We start from the raw sequence: 19,041 nt of genomic DNA on the forward strand, positions 1-19,041 counted from the left end.
GGGTCCTTACCTGTCCTGACAAACACAAGCTTACCAGTCATGCAACAGATTTGTGAAATGAATCAGAGGCTAATAAATGATGGCTATATGCATTCAAAGCTATTTAGCAGATCACGAATGCTATGTTGACTTTCCATTGAAATGCATCACAATTGTTTTAATATTGAACATATAAGAATTGATTCACATTTGATACTCACAATCTGATTGTCATCCATCTTCGCTGGTCCTCTAATTCAGTAGCCGGCGTTGTCACTAAAAACCTAGGGTCCTAGAAATGCGTTCCTAGAAATGCGTTCCTAGGAATGCGGTCCTGAAAAATGCAGCCTCCAGTTTTGCAGGAAGATGCTACTCGTATTGTCCACTGTCTATGTATGGTATTTATGAATGTGCATGTACAAATATTTCCCCAGCAGCTGGCAGCATCTTTGATTCCATTTATTGTGTCTATTAAAAAAATAAAATAAAATAAACACATTTGTGATCTGTAGTTAATATGAGGTTTAAACTGAAAATAGTGACTGAGAGGACAGATGGAGAGAGCACAGCCTACCTTCAGAGCTGATATATTCTATATATTCCACCATCTATCTGATTGAGATTAAAAAAAATAATAATAAAAAAAAAAAAATTGTCAAATTATTATGCATGGAAAGTCATTTACATTAAATTAACCCTGAAAAAACTAAATTTAAAAAGGGCTAAACAAGGCTGTAGATGTTGTAAAGACAACAAATAAATAAATAAAATAAAATAAACCTGAAGGGCTTCAGTAGTAATAAAATAAATAAAAATAAATAAATAAATAAATAAATAAACATTTGCTTTACATATACATTTATTCACAAAACAAATAATAATACAAAATTAAAATAACAAATAAAATCAAACAAAACTATGGTTACCTCCTGACTCGTGTTGGAATAATTTCAGTTCGATTCGCGAAGCAATTTAATGAACCGATTCAGTGATTCCTGAATCAGACGTCTCTAGGAACGAACCGTCCGTTGTCAGACCGGTGAGGAGGAGAGAGAAATGAGGTGAGAAGAGAAGACTGTGTGTGTCAATACTGCAGTCTTCTGATTTAGTGTGAGAACAGGACAGGTTTAGGTGTATTTTTTTTTTTTTGTGAATGTTGTTATCTTGGCAAATAAATGCAGTCTTTTGCCTTGAGCAGTGAATTAGCTGATGAGCTAGTTAGCCGCAAAGCTAATGCTAATTTCGTCAGAACATCCCTCGCTAGACAAGATGTCCGATTATAATACTGGTTTATGTATTCATTTCAATGTAAAATCAGAATTGCAGTGCAGTTATGCAAGACTTAAAACATACCATGTGAAATATCCCGACAGCTTGCATCACATTATAATTTAATGCAATGCTTTTATATTTAATGTCTTTTTTTTGTTATATAATAATATATATATATATATATATATATATATATATATATTGCCCGTTTGTTTTCAGGTCGTATATGTAAGTATATGTTTATATAGAAGTCTGCTGCTAACATTATTATGAATGTTTGATCTGTTCATGTCTTTATTGAAGATGTGCAAACATGATGTGTTAATTCACAGGTTTAAACTCTTATTTTAAGAGCACTGTCTGCTATCATAACCACATGAAACAGTCTCACATTGAGTGTGTGTCTGTGTGTTCCAGCAGATCAGGCTGTGGACCTGTCCATGGAAGAGGCCAGCGATGAGGGGCTTTTACTCCAAGCTGGACTCCTCATCTTCTCTGAACCTGGCCGTGGAGACTGAGAAAGCTCAGGCCCTGCTCCAGACCTTCAGCACTGCCTCTTTGTTAGCCAGCGCGGGCCTGGGAGCTTTCTGCTTCCTCGTCGACCCCTTTCTGATGCTCCCCTTCATCCAGCACCTGTGGCTCAGGGCTGTGCTCGATAACGCAGTCCACTGCATCATTGGACTCTGGTCATGGGCCATCGTCATTGGTTTGAGGAAGAAAAGTGACTTCTATGAAGTCGTCTTGGCCGGGTTTCTGGCTTCTATTATTGACCTGGACCACTTCTTCATGGCTGGATCATTGTCACTCAAAGTGAGGCCTTTTGTTTCTTTTATTAGCGTTTGAAAATGGATAACTGCACTTTTTTGCCATTTATTTCAGCAACTTAACACTTAACAGATAATGAAGCAATAAGCCAATACTGCTGTGGAAAGGCAAAGAGGAGTAGCTACACATCTGGTCAAAATTTAGTTAAGTCCTAAAATGGGCTTTGCGACATCTGTTCTGATTGTGACAAAGTCTCCTGGTTAATTTTGTCCCATTTCAGAGAAAGGAGAGTGTCAAAATTGCAGTAACTACAAAATCCAAACTAATACCAAGGCAAACCGCAGTAAGTGAAGTTACTGCTTTCTGGCTGTGTTTTCCTGTTACCCCCAATTTCCACCAGATGCGTAACGGCTGCGGAACGGCTCCGCTGCGTGACAGCTCCGTGTTCCGTCGTCCGTCAATACCCACCAGGTCCGTATTTGTTGCGGAACGGCTGCGGTCATGACTGACAGCTGACGTCACGATGCCCCATGTAATCTCGCGAATTCTGGTGTGATCGCGCGATATGTAGTTTCTATAAACAGAACTACCAAACCAGGAACAGTTTTCCATCCGAAGGAATATAGGATATAACTCTTTTCTTTTCTCTTTTCATTTCTTCATCCATCGTGTCAACGGGGTTAAAACCTCAACAAGCCTGTCTCCGCCCATTATGACGTTTTCAAGGTGTAGTTTAGGGAAATATGAGCGCGGTGTATTTTATTTTGAAAATTAAACGGATCTTTTATTTTATTTCTGGCTGTTCTGTTTTGTCACTCGACTTCCTGTCCTGCGTACTCTGCCCTGTAGTGCTGCAGAGCGCTCCGGTATCCGGCAAAAATAGAAGCTCTGCGTATCTGCTACGGAGGGCTGCGGATCGCCGGAGTCGGAACGCAGCTGTACCGCATTCAGTGGAAATACACTCATTGACTTTAATGGAAACCTATTGACTCCGCCGCCGTGCCGGAGCCGTAACGCAGCCATTACGCATCTGGTTGAAATTGGGGGTTAGACACCACAGGTACTTTGCAATCTGCCTTGGTATCCCGCGGCCAAATGATGGTTGAACTCATGTTTAAATGCAAATATCCAAAGACGGGTAAGGTAGATAAGTTAAAAAGCTTACTACGGAGTAATTTTAACATACACAACATGCAAACATCAATGAAACTATTATAGTTATTAAAAACAATCAACATGTAGTAAGAAACAAAAAGAAAGCTGAATGAACTAGTCTTTTATTAATATGATTAAGTTTGTAGATACTGCACTTTGCTTTTGCAATAGTATTTTAGTTGTGTAAGGTCATCAAAAGGTAGAGGGCAGTATCTGTATTTTAGTGGTCAAAGGTCACATCAATGGTCATGGTTTTTATCTAAAAAAAAATGTTAATCCTAAAAAGGCTTTAAATTAATGCATTGCCACTAATCTACCCACAACATGTTTGACTGGCTGATGTAAAAACTAAAGGTATTTTTTTCAGTTTGCGTAGTTACTGCACTTTGCCTTTGTAGGGCAGTATAGAGACATTAATTATGGTAATACAATATATTTGTTAGTATTTCTATGACTTCAGACAGATTGCAGGGTTTGACCAGTTTAATCCCATTGTTATTAGACACTCTTGCTTGCAGGATAAAATGATCATGGACAACAGCAAGTAATGCATTTATGCAATGGCATCAGTAACTCACTCTGAGGAGGCTGTCATGTATTGATCAGTGCAACATGCGGCTTTAACCTAGTTTGTGTCCTTATGTTGACGCAGGATGCTGTGAATCTGCCGCACAGGCCTCCGCTGCACTGCTCCACCCTGATCCCAGCGCTCTGCTTCTCCCTGCGCCTCCTCATGTGGGCCTGCCGGCTCAAGGACTCCTGGTGCTCGCTGCCCTGGATGCTGTTCATCTCGTTGGCGTCGCACCACATCCGGGACGGCATTCGGCACGGTCTCTGGGTGTGTCCGTTTGGAAACACGGCACCCATCTCTTACTGGCTGTACGTCACCATCACAGCCACTCTGCCTCACCTGTGCTCGGTGCTCATGTATCTGACCGGCACCAGAGACATGATCTCCACCAAACACGGAGTCGCCATCGACGTCTGAAACACTGGCTTGAGCGTGGATGTTTGTTTATTTTCCTCTCTTAATTTTTCCCAGCATTTCTCTTCGCCTCGTCGCCATTCCAACATAACTCGTCCTTCTTCCCCGAGAGATGTTTGATACTTTTAACTACTGTGGTCATTCAGGTATCAGTGTGAAATCAGGTTGTATTTACTGTGAAGACTGTGAGTATTTTAATATGAATGATGTAGATTAGGGTTGGGCGATTTAAAAAACCAAAATACATCTATTTTGCAGCCTTTTTGTACAATATGCTGTATATATTTGATATATAAATCCATTACAAAGCAAAAAGAGTAATTATAGTAGAATTTAAATATTTGCTGATTTGGATTTAGATTCTCAGTGCTGGCAAGTAGATGTTATTTAATTTTTCTGAATATCTAATAATCTATTAATATGCATCAATTTAACAATGTAAAGCAGGGGTCCGAACCGGTTCAAGGAACGAAAACGAAAACCGGAAACGAACGAAATTTTGACAAGAACAGAACCAGAAACAGAAACGAAATCAAATTTTATAGTTCCGAACAGAATCGAAAATTTGAAATGGCCGATAACCGGTTAATAACGTTATTTTATCGATTTATCCATTTAATATTTGAAATTTGCTGTCAGCCAATCACGAATTCCAGTAGACTCCGGCGTATGCAAATATGACGCTGAAGCCAATGAGTGAAAAGTCTGCTCAGCTGTGAACCAGGGATGCAAATTAACTTTTTTTTGTCCACCGGCCATTTCAAAATCTACCAGCCACTCAATGTTTTTACCAGCCACTTACTTGTTTTTAACCGACAATGTGTAACTGCAATGTGATGCTCAAAAATGCTGCCTATCTAGGCAGCTTACTAGGTTTTGAAACAGCCGACTCTTGCTGAAGTAGCTCATTCTCTCAACTGCGTAGCCCAACCGGATGATACACTGCACTGTTTTCGTACGCTTTAATAATGTTGTATTTAATTCCAAAGGAAAGGATTCGCCAGTATTTGTATGTGTAAGTGTATTTTTTTTTGTGGTTCAGGGAACACGTGGGGAAAAGTCCCCTGTTCAACACTGTATCACTGAAAGAAATCTCGGCTCGCAAACGTTTACACCATCGACAAACGAACGCACAGCGTTTTTAATACATCGTTTTTTTACGCATCTCGTCACGCCAGAGCTGCCATTAAGTGTTTCTGTAAAAAAACGGACAAAACTCCTGATAAGATATTAATAATAATATGATTCCTACTAATAAAAACTTTAAAACACACTAAAGATTAATGAGCTGCTGGATTTATGAATATTAATCAGGTTTTGTGTGTTCGCTCGAACTTGATTTGCTGAAATCAAAACATGGACGATGATAGGTGAGCGCCAGCCAATGAGATTGCCGTTTGCGCATTAACTCCACCCACTACCGGAAAACCCAGCTGTTCTTAAAAGCTTAAGTCTTCCATAGGAACGCCGTTATTTTGACATGAAAATACAACAAATAATATTGTTTAAATGTAGCACGTCAATCCCCTCTCTCTCTTTCTCTATGTGAGTGTGAGAGAAAGCGACGGTTATTTGTGCGCCTTAACACTAGAGTTCACGGTACATTAAACAGGTGCGTTGCGGATCCATTGAGGAAAAAAAGGCACAGATCGTCTTGACAGAGAGTCGTAGAGTGTTCGCGAGTGAAAAAAAAATCTGTGCTAAACTTGGCCTACAACTAACACACTGGCGAGTAAAATCAGAGAATTTATTAGCCATTGGCTAATATTAGACATAATTTAGTAGCCAGAAGGAAGATTTAGTTGCATATGAGACTGATTTACTCGCAATGTAGAGGGTTGACTTACTAGCCACAGAGCTAACTTCTGAAAAAGTACTTGAAGACTGAAAATAAAATGCATCCCCCGGACAGCAGTTATTAGACCCGCGACCGATAATACTGTTTGTTAGTTTGCTTATTATGCCATTAAAAACAATAAGATAAACACAAACTGTCCATATAATCTAAAATGTTGCAGAATGCTGGAGGAAAATGAACGGGGTCTGACAGAGACGTGACAGTATGCAGAAACTTGTGCACGATAACAAATTCAACTCTTCACGCGATCTTGTATATCATGAGCATGTGCTATAAAACGTTCTGTAAATAACCAACAATATCACTCCGCCAGCGGCACTAACTTCAGCTGCAAACACTGTACTGGGAACAACGCCGCTGTTTCGAGCCTGGTTTACACCACCTTTCTCCACAGAGCTGCTTCGGATGATATTATGCTATTTTTATTTACCTGCCACGGTGGCCGGTAGGTGAAGCGAGTTTACACGCCACAACACGGGTGCTAATTTCCATCCCTGCTGTGAACTCATCATAGGCAAGTCTCAATGACAATGCACCGCCTTCAGGGCCGGATTAAGACCAAATTAGGCCTGATGACGCAGCGCAAAAAGGGCCTTTTTTTCTCGGCGTTGGTGCATGTGCATTCGACACTCAAGCGCCAGCACGCTTAGCCTTTCCTGTCCAACTGAGGACCGCAGCTCTCCTTTGATTATTCCCAACTTTGAGAAGCTCCGCTCGCCGGGGGCATTGGACATCACCATGCACAGATAGATGCGCTAACCAATTTCGACATTTGGAAACGTCTGAGAAATATTCAGCGATGACAAAAGCTCGTTCAAGCTCTGCTGATTCATTCACAGTCACTGGTTTCTGAGTGTGCATGAATGCAGCAAACTGTATCAGCTCATTTTGACCGATTAATAATCAGTTAAATGGTTTAAAAAGTCATTTATTTATTTTCAGTAAATCATCAAAATGATGATCGCAATCTTATAATGTTTTTTTTTTTCTTTTAACAATGCAGCAAACATTTTTAAACATCTTAAAAATACTTTGTCTTTAAAGTGTTGATAATTTATTTATTTATTTATTTTTTTTAAGTAGCTTGCATTTGGCCAAAATCTAGAGATGATGATGCTGTAGCCTATCGGCTGTGACTAAGCGTTAGATCTCTATTTTGTCCTTTTCTTTTTGAGTAAAGAAAATGCTATACTTTATTATTATATTATTATTATTATTATTATTAGTAGGCAAATAATATTGTTTTTAAAAAATAACGTTATTAACCGGTATTTCTTCCACCCGAACCGGTTTCGGAATGGTAATAATATCAGAGGAACGCAGAATAGAAACGTTAAAATATCGATTCTGCACAGAGTGAACCGATTGAATTTTTTTTTCCGTTTTCAAGCCCTGATGTAAAGTAATAAACAGCATTTACCTGCCTTTATTCAAGCACCATACAAAGATGTCAATGAGCAATTTCAATGAACAAAACATGCTAATCTATAATTGTGAATTAACCCACATTAGCAAAATTTTGGGGCAAAAAAAGTCAGTTGTCAGTAGTGTCGCGATGCAGCTCAGTTATCGCGAAAGAGTCACATGACCTACTATTCCTATTAAAATGACTGGAGTTCACTCGTGAAAATTTGTATATATAAATATATATACAAATGCTTGCAGATTGTGAAACTATTATAAGTAACGTAATAGCTCAATAAAAAGTGCTTTTAAATCTAGTTCTATCATTTATTTCGCCAGCTAAATAGATGTTGGATATTATCGCCCAGCCCTAGTTTAGATGGTCTGGAATCACTCTTACTAACCCTACTTAAAAGCTTCAGCGATGTGGTGGCTTATTTAGCTTATACTTGTCTGATGCTAAGGAAGGAAGCCACAGACACAAGGTTGGATTCATGATGTGTCATGACGTGTGGTGTGTCCAGGAATAGGCTTTGAGAATGGATGCGTTGAAGGTCGTTGTGTTTGTGAGAGATCACCGTAGGGAAACTGGAAGGACCGTTTTCTCTCTGTAATGTATTTAAGCAGCAGAAAACACTGGTAGACCTAGTTTAACTGGGAAAAGTCTTTATTATAAACCTTTTAAAATGGTACAGAAAACGGAAATGCTTTTTATTGTTGCATAATATTATTGCTGCCTTTTATGCCACAGGCTTTGGAATAACTGTTAATATGAATTCATTTCATAACCACTCTGAATTTTACAAATGTTTAAATTAGAACTGTCTTTATCTCTCTTTGTGTACACTGCAGTTTAACTTCTTTGTAATTAATCAAGGTTCAACCTGGAAATGTCCTCCTAGATGTAGATGAGTTTGTTTCTTCATCAGATTTGGAGAAATGTAGCATTGCATCACTTGTTCACCAGTGGATGCTCTGCAGTGAATGGGTGCCATCAAAACAGCTGCTAAAAACATCACAATAATCCACACCATTTATTATTATTTATTATATATATATATATATATTTTTTTTTTTTTACTTTAAATGTCACTTCTGGCTAAGTCCGTAATCCATAATAATTGAAAAAAAGTCCATCTCCTTTTTTCTCATACTTCAAAATCCACTCACAAGTTTTGGCTTGGTCTGTGCAGATTTCTCTCCTGAATTAGATGAGATGTTGACTTCACTGGAGGAAGCATTGTTATGTTTAGGTTATGGACTCTTATGGACCTGTCTTTATGATGGATTTGTTTCAGGCAGCACTTTTGCTTCTCAAGACATTAATTGATAGGCTGGAGTGGTGTGGGTTACTTGTGGATTATTGTGATGTTTTCATCAGCTGTTTAGACTCTCATTCTGACGGCACCCATTCACTGCAGAGGATCCATTGGTGAGACACTGATGCAATGCTACATTTCTCCAAATCTGTTCAGAGGAAGAAACAATCTACATCTCGGATGGCCTGAGGGTGAGGACATTTTCACCCATTTTGGGGTGAACTACTCTTCCTTATATATAAGACTAAATACTCACTTTGGCTTTTCTCCAGGTCTAATTAAATCAGATATTGTTCAATATTAGTGTTTACAGTACAATATGTAGTTGATTAAGCATTGTGTATGTACTTATTTCTTTGTTATTTTATTCAGTATCGTACAGGGATAATATGTATTTTCATCTTTGTTGCCTCATTTTGTCTAGATTCACTGTTTCAGTACTGTTTGTTAAATGCTTACATGGGCACAATTTAATTTCCATTATAAACGCTGAAAATATTTTAATGTTGTTCTGTGTTTTCAAACTTTTGACTGGTGATGCATAATTATTATTATATTGTATTTATTTATTTTTTGGTCAAGCGCCGAGTTTAAACTGCAGCAGGAAGCCCTGAATTACAGCGGTTTGAAACTTGTGTGTACTGATATGGTTATTTTGAGAAGAAGTGATAGAATTGTGCATTTATTAATCTTTATGGTAATAAGGGAATGTTAAGTTCTATATCTGTGCTTAAATCAGTTGTAGAGGCCTTTTCAAACCTGCAGAGGGAGCTGTAGACCAACTCCAGCCATGGCCCTGGCCTTCACAGATTCATTTCGTTTTTTGTTAATTATGTACTGTTGTAAATATTGATTTTGTTTATATGCTTTTTTTGCACATAATTTCGATATGTCAATAATGTGGTGTTGATGCATCGTCAAGAAATGACTGAAAGCGTTATTTATTTCTGCAAACTGTCACCAGTCACACTAAAGATGCAGATGCACACTTCTGTGATTGATAAAAATTAAAAGTAAAATATTTTAGTTTAATTAGTGGACTTTAACAGGTTTTTTATGTTCCCTCAAACCTTTTAGACAATAAATAAACAAATAAAAATACTTGCAGACAATCAGTCTTCGTTCTTTTTTTTATTCCACTGTCCAGATGGCCAAAACTAACCTGATGCAGCCACTGACATTGTTCGAAACCTCATGATCCACATCTTGATCTGCAGCAGAAATGATTCAGATGAACATGTAAATATTAGGATTATGTGATCTGAAGTCAATATGACGTGTAAATCCCCCGACTACAAATGAACCCACTCAAATATTGGAGGAATATGTTTTCACCGGAGCCTTGGCCGAGTAACAGTGCTTTAGCTGAAGAACTTCAACTAGCAACTAAAGCCCTGGCCTGATTTTCATGATTAAATATTTGTCAATCGCTACGAGTGATTGGAAGCGAGTTGCTGAATTTTCCACTAAACAAACTTACAAACTCAGTGAACATTTCTGTCGTTTTCTTCAGATAAAATAACTTTTATTTCACAAAAATATAGACGGAAGAATAATGAAACAGCTTATATTGTACAGAAAAAAATATATATATATATATATATTATATACATTTACTGTGGACGCCTGTGTTCACCTTTCCCTTATATTTGACAGGCAACAGTAGTCCAATGTTACAAATACATCTGGATTTGACATCATGCATGCAGCATTATAAAAAATGCAAAGAGAAAACGGGAACTACACACATTTTTCTCCAAGAACCTGTCCTGCTTGACGTATAAAGTCTCTCCATCCTGCCAGTAACAGATGATTGCTGATCGATTGGCTTGTTTGCTTTGCTTGGCTTTTCTGGAATCATGCATCAGTTTCCTTCAGCGCCAGATTGAATTTCTCTGATGCAAGACTTGATGGTCAGTGCTGAGTGACTTTAACACACGCCAGGCCAATAACAACCCAGATGAATCACACGATAAGAGGTCTAAAAATAAACACTATCCGCCGTAAGAAGATACTTCCAGCATGTCACAGTGTTCAGGTGCTTTGCTGAAGCGCTTCTCAACTGGTCGTGACCCAAACATGCTGAATGAGACAAATTGGATGCAACACATCAAAACAATTCTGCATATTGCAATCACAAGATGCCAGCAAATTAGATGCCAAATGCATGGCACATGAGATATACATATATATCCTGTGTTCAAAGTCAGCAAGTTTTAGTCTAATGCAACAACATTAAAGTAGCATTTTTGGGAAGAAGAAAATCCTTTCCAGGTTAAAATGACGGGAACACAACATGTCGGACGTCCCAAGTAAAATCTGGGTCCTGAAGCAAAACCAGCTGAGAACCAGCGATTTACTGGATGTTGCTGATCATCAGGTCAATCAAATCCTAAACGCAGCCTAAATTAACAGACCAACCAAATCTACTTATTCTCCACACGCAGGACAACTTTAATCAAAGCAGGGAAAGGAGAGCCATTATATGACCAAGAGTACAGTCTCAAATATGACTGACTGACAAAACAAAACCAAACCCTTTTTTGGAAATGAATTATGCATAAATGATTCACTGTTCCATCATAATCTATCTTAAAGTGAAGGATCATCAGAGCATCAATCCCATAGGCCATGAATACTACAAAAAACAGAAACAGGCAAAACGTTAAGGCACATGAACGGCAGAGGATATGAGCAAATGGTGCAAAACTGCAAGAAATGTAACATCTGGCATAAAAAAATAACATCTGCCAGATATTCAATGAATTATAAAGATTATCAAGAATGATCACAGTGACATCTTTGTAAAAATTGTCCATTATTTTTAGTTGCACTTTTGGTCTTTATAAACATCACTGTTATCAAAAATAAACCCAAATGAATATTTAATTTGGTGCCAAAGCCAGAATAGGAATTTGCATTTTTTGAATTCGACTGAAAAAAAAGAAGAAAGAAAAACATGGAAACTTTTTTTTTTCTTTACAGTTTTGAATTGAGTTTATAGCTCACAATTTAGACTTTTCTTCTCACAATTTAGAATCGAGATACTTTATGCATTTAGAATTCCAAGATAGACACTAAAGCAATAAGCCCCAAGAAGCCGTGGTTTACAGTGGATTTATAACAGCTAAGAGACGTTCTTAGGCACGACGCGATCCGGAATGGTTATACTATATATGTACTATATATGTATATGAAGGTATACGAAACAAAACAAAGCAAATAAAATGTAATGATATTAATAAAAACATTATTCTTCGGCCAAACAATGTAGCTCCTCAGAAACGGTTGTGGTTGCAATAAAGTGGTTGCCGAGCAAAAACAGACGTAAACAAAGGTGTGTGTTTGTTGAGTAATTTACAACAGCTTCGAACGCGGCTCAGCCAATCAGAATCAAGGACTGGACCTATCCATTTTATAATAAGAATTGCAAACTCACACTTAAAAAAAAAAAAAAAGTGAGATATCTTTAATTCTGAGACGTGGGAATTATGAGATAAAAACTCGCAATTACCGCTTTTCTTTTTTTTTTTTTTGTACAATTGTGAAAATGTAAACTCAGAATTGTGAGAAAAAGGAATTGTGAGATATAAAATTAGAACTGTGAGAAAAAGTCAGAATTGCGGAAAAAAAAAACTGAATTGCGAGATTAAAAAAAAAATCACAATTACTGTTTTCATTTTTTTTATCCCACAGATAAAAAACAAAAAACAAAACAAAAAAGCATCCATAGATTCATATTCCAGACTTGATGATAACCACTCTAGGTCTCTCTTTGGACACCGGTGCTTATTTTTGTTGGTGTGTACCTATAGAAAAGGTATGCATACTAAAATCTTATAATTCAATAAAATCATATATTTTAAAAGAACTACAAAAACGCATGCACTGAGCTTTATGTCACTGGAGAGCAACGTACAACAGAACAGTATGCTGTATACAAACTATCATACAATATAACTGCATAAATGTATAACAATCTCATTTTATAAATGAGCATCAATAGAATTTTATATTGTGAATATCTATTAGCTTCAACAAAGAAACTATCAGCTTTAATCACCTTACAAATGTGTATATGTGACACCGTAAGACTGATTTACATTCATGTCTCGATTCAATGCAGACAACATGCCAAAAAAGTCAAGAGAAATGAAATGCATTTATTGCATTGAAGTCCAGTTTTGTTTAACGCCAGAAAGTTGCGTGTTTGTAACCCTCGCTGGCGTTTACGGTCAAGACATGAACTCTGAAGCTGAAGTCACGATGAAATGCATTTTACGGGAGTTTATTTCTGAGAACCTGATGCTTTAGATGCTACATCTGGCTGGAAACTAACCAGACGAAGCCAGTCAACTGCAGATGTTTCCACCTGTTATGAGCGCAGAGAAGAAATCTTGCTTTGTCTCTCCACAGAAAGAACACCGCGTCCATCGCCGGAGCGCCAAAGATAGCAGCTGTCTGAAGGTTACGTACGGATTGAGGCCTGAAAACACCACTTTCTCCATAATGCCCCGTATGCTGCGCACATCCGGCCAAATGCTGAGCCTTTTCACAGCACTGTTCGTGTCAGAAGTGGAGTCCAGTGGAGTGCGGGGAATATTGGGAAGAGAGAGTAATGCAAAAACATGTTTTTCATTGTCCAAGACTTTGCTGTGAGCAGAGAAAAGTAAAGGAGGAAGGAAATCCTTGTGTTTCTTCCATTGCATTGTGCTACATTGGAGACTGTACATGTTCACAGTTCTTGCCATTTAGAGCCCATCCTCTGAGAGGCTGAGAGGAGAGGTGGATTGTGGGTAATGGAGTCTGTCAGTGGTGATGATTCCCTAAACTGATGCCCTATGAGGGCCGAACTGAAGACATCCTTCTTCTCAAACCTAAGTTAGAGGTAAACAACAAAATGAAACACTTTTAAAGCAACAATTGTGTAAACAATGTTTTATATATACATACACACACACACACACACACACATACACACACACACATATATATATTCATTTATTATTCATTTAAGAAATTCAGATGTATGTATTTTAGAATAGTATGTGTGTGTGTGAAATAAATTACATTTTGCAATATATTCACATGGAAAACAGTTATTTTATATTGTAATAATATTTCACAATATTACTGTTTTTACTGTATTTTTGGTCAAATAAATGCAGCATTAAGGAGCATAAGAGACTTCTTTCAGAAACATAAAAAAATTGTACTGACCCCAAACATTTGAACGGTCATGTATTTTGTTGTATATTTTGTATTTGCTTTGAATATGATATGTTATACTGTCCTAAAACTTGTTTAAATAATACTAATAACAATAATAATAAATAAAACAATAAAAAAAAACAACAGTTCATGCCTTAATAAAAAGTTTATAATATCTTCTTCACACACACACAAAAATGAACTATTTGGAATGACATGAGTGTGAGTAAATAATGACAATGTTCATTTTCATTCAACTATTAATTATTACATCATGTGGAGAGTTAGGAAGATTGCAGGCTAATATAGAGCAGGCGTCTCATATAAATCATTGTGTTTACATCTTGAGTCACAAATTCAGATCTAAAGATGAGTGAAAAGTCATAAAGTTCAAAGCGAACAGATGCTGTTTATGTCTATGCCTTCAGTTTTTTTTTTTTTTTTAGTTTTTTTTTTTTGCTACAGCAGTCGAAACTCATATAATGTAGACTAGAAGCTAGCTATTACTGTAAAAGGATCATGTGTTTTTTTCCTAATCAATAATGGCAAATAACTAACTCGGACATACTGGTCCATTTCTACATGCGTTCACTATGATAATGTGGACTCTTTAGCTGCTATCGGCGTTAACATGACATGAATCGATATTTGAAACTCTTAATGTGAAGTTATTTGTGTTATAATAAAAATAGGTGTCTGTTTTAAACTTGACCAAGGTAGGAAGCTAGTGAAACACAGAAACAGAAGGATTTGTATTGACTTGTTTGTAAATGACTGTCTCCGTGGACGTTTCTTGCACCAGTCCTGCGGTCTATCTGCAGACCACATTAAACTACGGTTCATACAGAGTGCGCTATTTTAAAAGCAGTGACACAACACCAACATAAACAAGACATTCGCCTGCTGACGATAGTTTACAAACAATACAACATCTCGAGTCGCTAATATTACTTACTCCGAATTATCGGATTAAGCTGTTTCTTGCTCAGAGCCGCAAGATGCAAAACAGGAGTGACTATTTTATTCCATACACACCCGAAACAATCATTTAGGACATTCACTCGCACATTAATGTGCTGTTCTTACTCTCACAATGTGCAGTGTGTTTGTGACCTTTTGATGGTTTCCATTCAGAATGGACTTCTAAGGAAAAGTCTAGTAGTCTAGTTGGTTTTGTTGACTGCATTTTTGACTGAGTTTGTTTTCTGTGCAGTAAAAATAGAGGACGGCCAACCAATGGTATATTCAAAGTATCAACATAGTAACCATAAATGGATCGTTTAGCATGCTTTCTCCTCCAGACTGTTTAAACTGAGATGGGCCAATCACTGAAACAGCAGACGGAGGCCTGTGTCAGCTTACTTTAGATCGCTATGGACTTCATCTTCACCATGGAAGCCAGTTCTTCTTTCTTCACATTTTCCTGTTTTCTCTGTCTGACCCTATGACGGGAACAATTGAGATCGAATAACAGATTGTCTTGTGTCTCTGTCTAATTGTTGCAACCTGTTTGTATGGATTTAGGAATGAAATATAGATAAGTGTACATAAAGCATAATTTCTACCATAGAAGTGTGATGATGGTTAATAACACAGACACCATGACCGCTGCAAACAGACCCAACAAAATCAACAGTCCGAGGCTTCCAGTCTGGTGTAACGATGAATCTGAAGCAAAAACAAAACACAAACTGAAACAAAATGAAACACAAAACAAATTACAAACACACAAACAAATATAAAAAAACACAAACAAATAAATCAAAATAATTATAAAAAACACAGCAACAAAAATAAACAAAACACAAAAAATAAAACCGTACAACACAAAACACAAATAATTAAAACAAAAAAAATAACGAAACAAAAGAAATAAACAAAAAAAAAAACCACCACACAAATAAACAAAACAACACAAAATAGAAACAAAGACAAATTAACAAACACAAACAAAAGACAAATAAACAAAGCACAAAAAGAGATAAAAAATAACAAAATAACAACAAAATGCAAAAAATAAAATAATAAAACAATACAATACAAATAAAACAAAACAAGGCAGAAAAATACACATTGAAAAACACAGCACACACACACACACAAAAAAGAAAGAAAATTTGAAATTAGTTGGTGATTTTTTTTTTTTGGGGGGAAATATTACTATATAGCACTAAAAGTTAATTCATTTGAATTGCTTTTTGTCAATTTTTATTTCATTTATGCCATCTTAAGCAGATAATGCTCAAGAAATGAAGACGTTCCTTTGTGAGCAAAAGCTTTTAGAGTAGAGTCAGCTGTACAAACTTAATTCTTGATCTGATAAATATGACTCTTGCATCATACAGTGCAGTTCACATGCTAGATGAGGGGTTTTAAATAAATGGCCTGGAAACAGTTAGCTAATGAAGAGCAGACCGAGTCATGCTGGTCTGCCACATGACTGCATTAGAGAAGACTGGCACGCTTTGATTGGTCAGAGCCCGATGATGGGGCGAAAACTCCGCCCACCACAAACAAGACCAAACCATCCAGAAAACGTTTAGGGGGTAAAAAAAAAGCTCTGGCTAAGATCTCAAAAGCGTCTGATACCATGTGTTTAATCTGAATGTGTATAACGATCCCTGCCAAAACCTCTCAGTTACTATGAGTGAAAAGATAAAGCTGTCAAACAGAGAAACAACGTTGCAGTTTAAACAAAATTCTCCAAATACCTGGAGACTTGTCTGTGGTCCTCACTGGAAATGAGTTGAAAAATGGAAAGCTAAAATCCACCGGTTCCTCTGTTGGCTCTTTCAAAGGCTCTAAAATTGCAAAACAAATATAATTATATATATTTATACAGCTTCTGAATTATTCATGACCAGCTCTGCTCAAAAGGCATGTCAGAATAAGTCATGTCAGTTTTCCCTTTGACAATCCAAAGCCTGTTTTAAACTTAATCACTTAGCACATGGATGGGTGATTTCACTAGACTGGTTTATTTTAAACAGCCTCATGGTGTGATAAATTATTGTTTAAAAGTAGAAATATTGGAATATTTAACACTTTAATAATTACTTTTTACAGTAAGGGTCCATTCGTTACCGTTAGATAACATTAACTAAAAATGCATCTAAAGCATTTATTCATCTTAGTTAATGTCGACATTTACTAATTTACTAATTATTAATTATTAAGATCAAAAGTTGTATATTTTCATATTATGTATTAGACTCAGGCAAACATCAAAAATGAACAGTTGTATTATATATTAACTAACATTTACAAAGATTAATAAATACTGCAACAAATGTATGGCTCATTGTTTATAATGTTAGTTAATGCATTAACTAGTGTTAACTAATGAAACCTTACTGAAATATTCAATCTAGTGTCTCCACAATCACACTTTAGTTCAGGGACACATTTTCACTATTAAAAAACTTAACTATGAATTCACCTCAATAAACTCCTAATTTGCTGCTTATTATTAGTAAGTAATGAGTTGTTAAGTTTAAGTGTGGTGTGGATCAATAGATCTAAAATACAGTCATGCAGAACAAGGCATTAATATGTGCTTTATAAGTACCAATAAACAACCAATATGCTAGTAATATGCATGATAATAAGCAACTTTTTAATAGTAAGAATTGGTCCCTAAACTGTTACCATCTGAACAAATATGAGCTAAATGCAAAAATGCATGCATAATTATTATAACACAAACTGAAAAGATTTGTACACATACAAACATAACTTTTAAGTCTATTTCTGGTCATTTCATGCCTGCCACTGTTGCATAAAACTGACTGCATATTTAAATGACACTGGTTATGTTTGTCAGTGAGAGTGAACGTGTGCGTGTGCGTGCGTGTGTGTGTGTGTGAGTGTGTGTGTGTGTGTGTGTGTGTGTGTGTGTGTGTGTGTTCACTGACCGATCCACGGCTGGGCCTCCACCACATGACTCCACTCACTCCACTGGCTGTGGTTGATCAGGGCGTCCTGGGCTCTGATCTGGATCTGATGCAGGTGACCCACTAGAGCATCCATGATCTTCAGGCTTGTGTTCTCTTCTGTCTCCAGCTGAGGACAGATCAACACTTAACAGAGGACAGCGCTGTACAGACCGATTCAGAGATACATATTTACATACATACATATATGTATATATACAGCATATTAAATCATGCTAGATAACCAGACCATAAGGCCATAAGGTCAAGCGCAAGGTTGGGGGTTCGATTCCCCGGGAACACATGATATGATATGATATGGTATGTAAAAATTCATAGCCTGAATGCACTGTAAGTCGCTTTGGATAAAAGCGTCTGCTAAATGCATTAAAAAAATAATAAACAAAAGTGTATTTTTTCAAATGTATTATTTTTTTCAGCATCATTCCTCCAGTCTTCAGTGTCACATGATTCTTCAGAAATCATTCTAATATACTGATTTGCTGCTCAACAAACATTTCTGATTGTTATCAATGTTGAAAACAGTTGTGCTGCTTCATATTTTTTTCATGGAAACTGATACATTTTTTCAGTATTCTTTGATTAATATAAAGATTAAAGAACAGCGTTTATTTGAAACAGAAATCTTTTGTAACATTATAAATGTCTTCACTGTCACTTTTGATCAATGTTATGTTTCCTTGCTGAATAAAAGCATAAATTTCTTTAAAACACACACACACACACACACACACACACACACACAGATAGATCTGGAGACAGCCAACATCTGGTTGTCTGATGAAAGGCCAAGCATCCTGATGAAAGCAGATAAGATCAGCCCATGCAGAGATGACTGTGGGGCTCTGAGATAAGACAACACTGTGTGTGTGTGTGTGTGTGTGTGTGTGTGTGTGTGTGTGTGTGTGTATGCGCGTGCGCATGCGCTGAGAGGGCTGGACTACAGAACTGTTTATTGAAGACTCATATGAAATGAGGGTTGTATGTAGGGATGCGCGGTATACCAGTACTGCAAAAATACTGGTATATATTATATTTAAAACGCTACAATATCATAATTTTGCTCAATTCGGTATTTGATTCACTGCAGTTTCGAAGTTTATTCTAGTTAAATTCTACACGCCCGCAGTTAATCAAAAA

The 19,041-nt window shown here is 36.9% G+C and overlaps 2 protein-coding genes across 3 annotated transcripts in view; one reads left to right on the forward strand and one right to left on the reverse strand.

Annotated features, from left to right (window-relative positions):
• The first annotated feature begins 968 nt into the window (after positions 1-968).
• Positions 969-4,398, forward strand: LOC132132261 (transmembrane protein 267-like). 2 transcript variants are annotated; one of them, XM_059544630.1, is made up of 4 exons: positions 969-1,040; positions 1,672-2,061; positions 3,824-4,180; positions 4,214-4,398. In XM_059544630.1, the coding sequence occupies exons 2-3, from the start codon at positions 1,708-1,710 to the stop codon at positions 4,157-4,159; spliced, it is 690 nt and encodes a 229-aa protein (XP_059400613.1). In that variant the 5' UTR covers positions 969-1,040; positions 1,672-1,707; the 3' UTR covers positions 4,160-4,180; positions 4,214-4,398. The 2 variants fall into 2 exon arrangements, with proteins under 2 accessions (XP_059400613.1, XP_059400614.1); XM_059544631.1 differs by having other exon boundaries at positions 976-1,040; positions 1,669-2,061.
• Positions 4,399-12,609: 8,211 nt separating this feature from the next.
• The window catches only part of LOC132132428 (ciliary neurotrophic factor receptor subunit alpha-like), a 40,148-nt gene continuing 33,716 nt past the window's right edge, over positions 12,610-19,041 (reverse strand). The window contains exons 8-12 of the mRNA XM_059544796.1: positions 17,863-18,010; positions 16,660-16,749; positions 15,514-15,616; positions 15,311-15,390; positions 12,610-13,614 (exon numbers count right to left, since the gene is read on the reverse strand). Of these exons, the coding sequence (XP_059400779.1) occupies positions 15,312-15,390; positions 15,514-15,616; positions 16,660-16,749; positions 17,863-18,010 (420 nt within the window). The 3' untranslated portion in view covers positions 12,610-13,614; position 15,311. The remainder of the gene's footprint in view (positions 13,615-15,310; positions 15,391-15,513; positions 15,617-16,659; positions 16,750-17,862; positions 18,011-19,041) is intronic.

Source organism: Carassius carassius, chromosome 49, assembly GCF_963082965.1.
Source record: "Carassius carassius chromosome 49, fCarCar2.1, whole genome shotgun sequence".
Taxonomy (NCBI): Eukaryota; Metazoa; Chordata; class Actinopteri; order Cypriniformes; family Cyprinidae; genus Carassius; species Carassius carassius.

Bases quoted from the DNA above. Each gene is read 5' to 3' on its own strand.
- LOC132132261 (XM_059544630.1), top strand. From the start codon at position 1,708: ATGAGGGGCTTTTACTCCAAGCTGGACTCCTCATCTTCTCTGAACCTG. The intron at 2,062-3,823 runs GTGAGGCCTTTT...ATGTTGACGCAG, and splicing joins CTGGATCATTGTCACTCAAA to GATGCTGTGAATCTGCCGCA.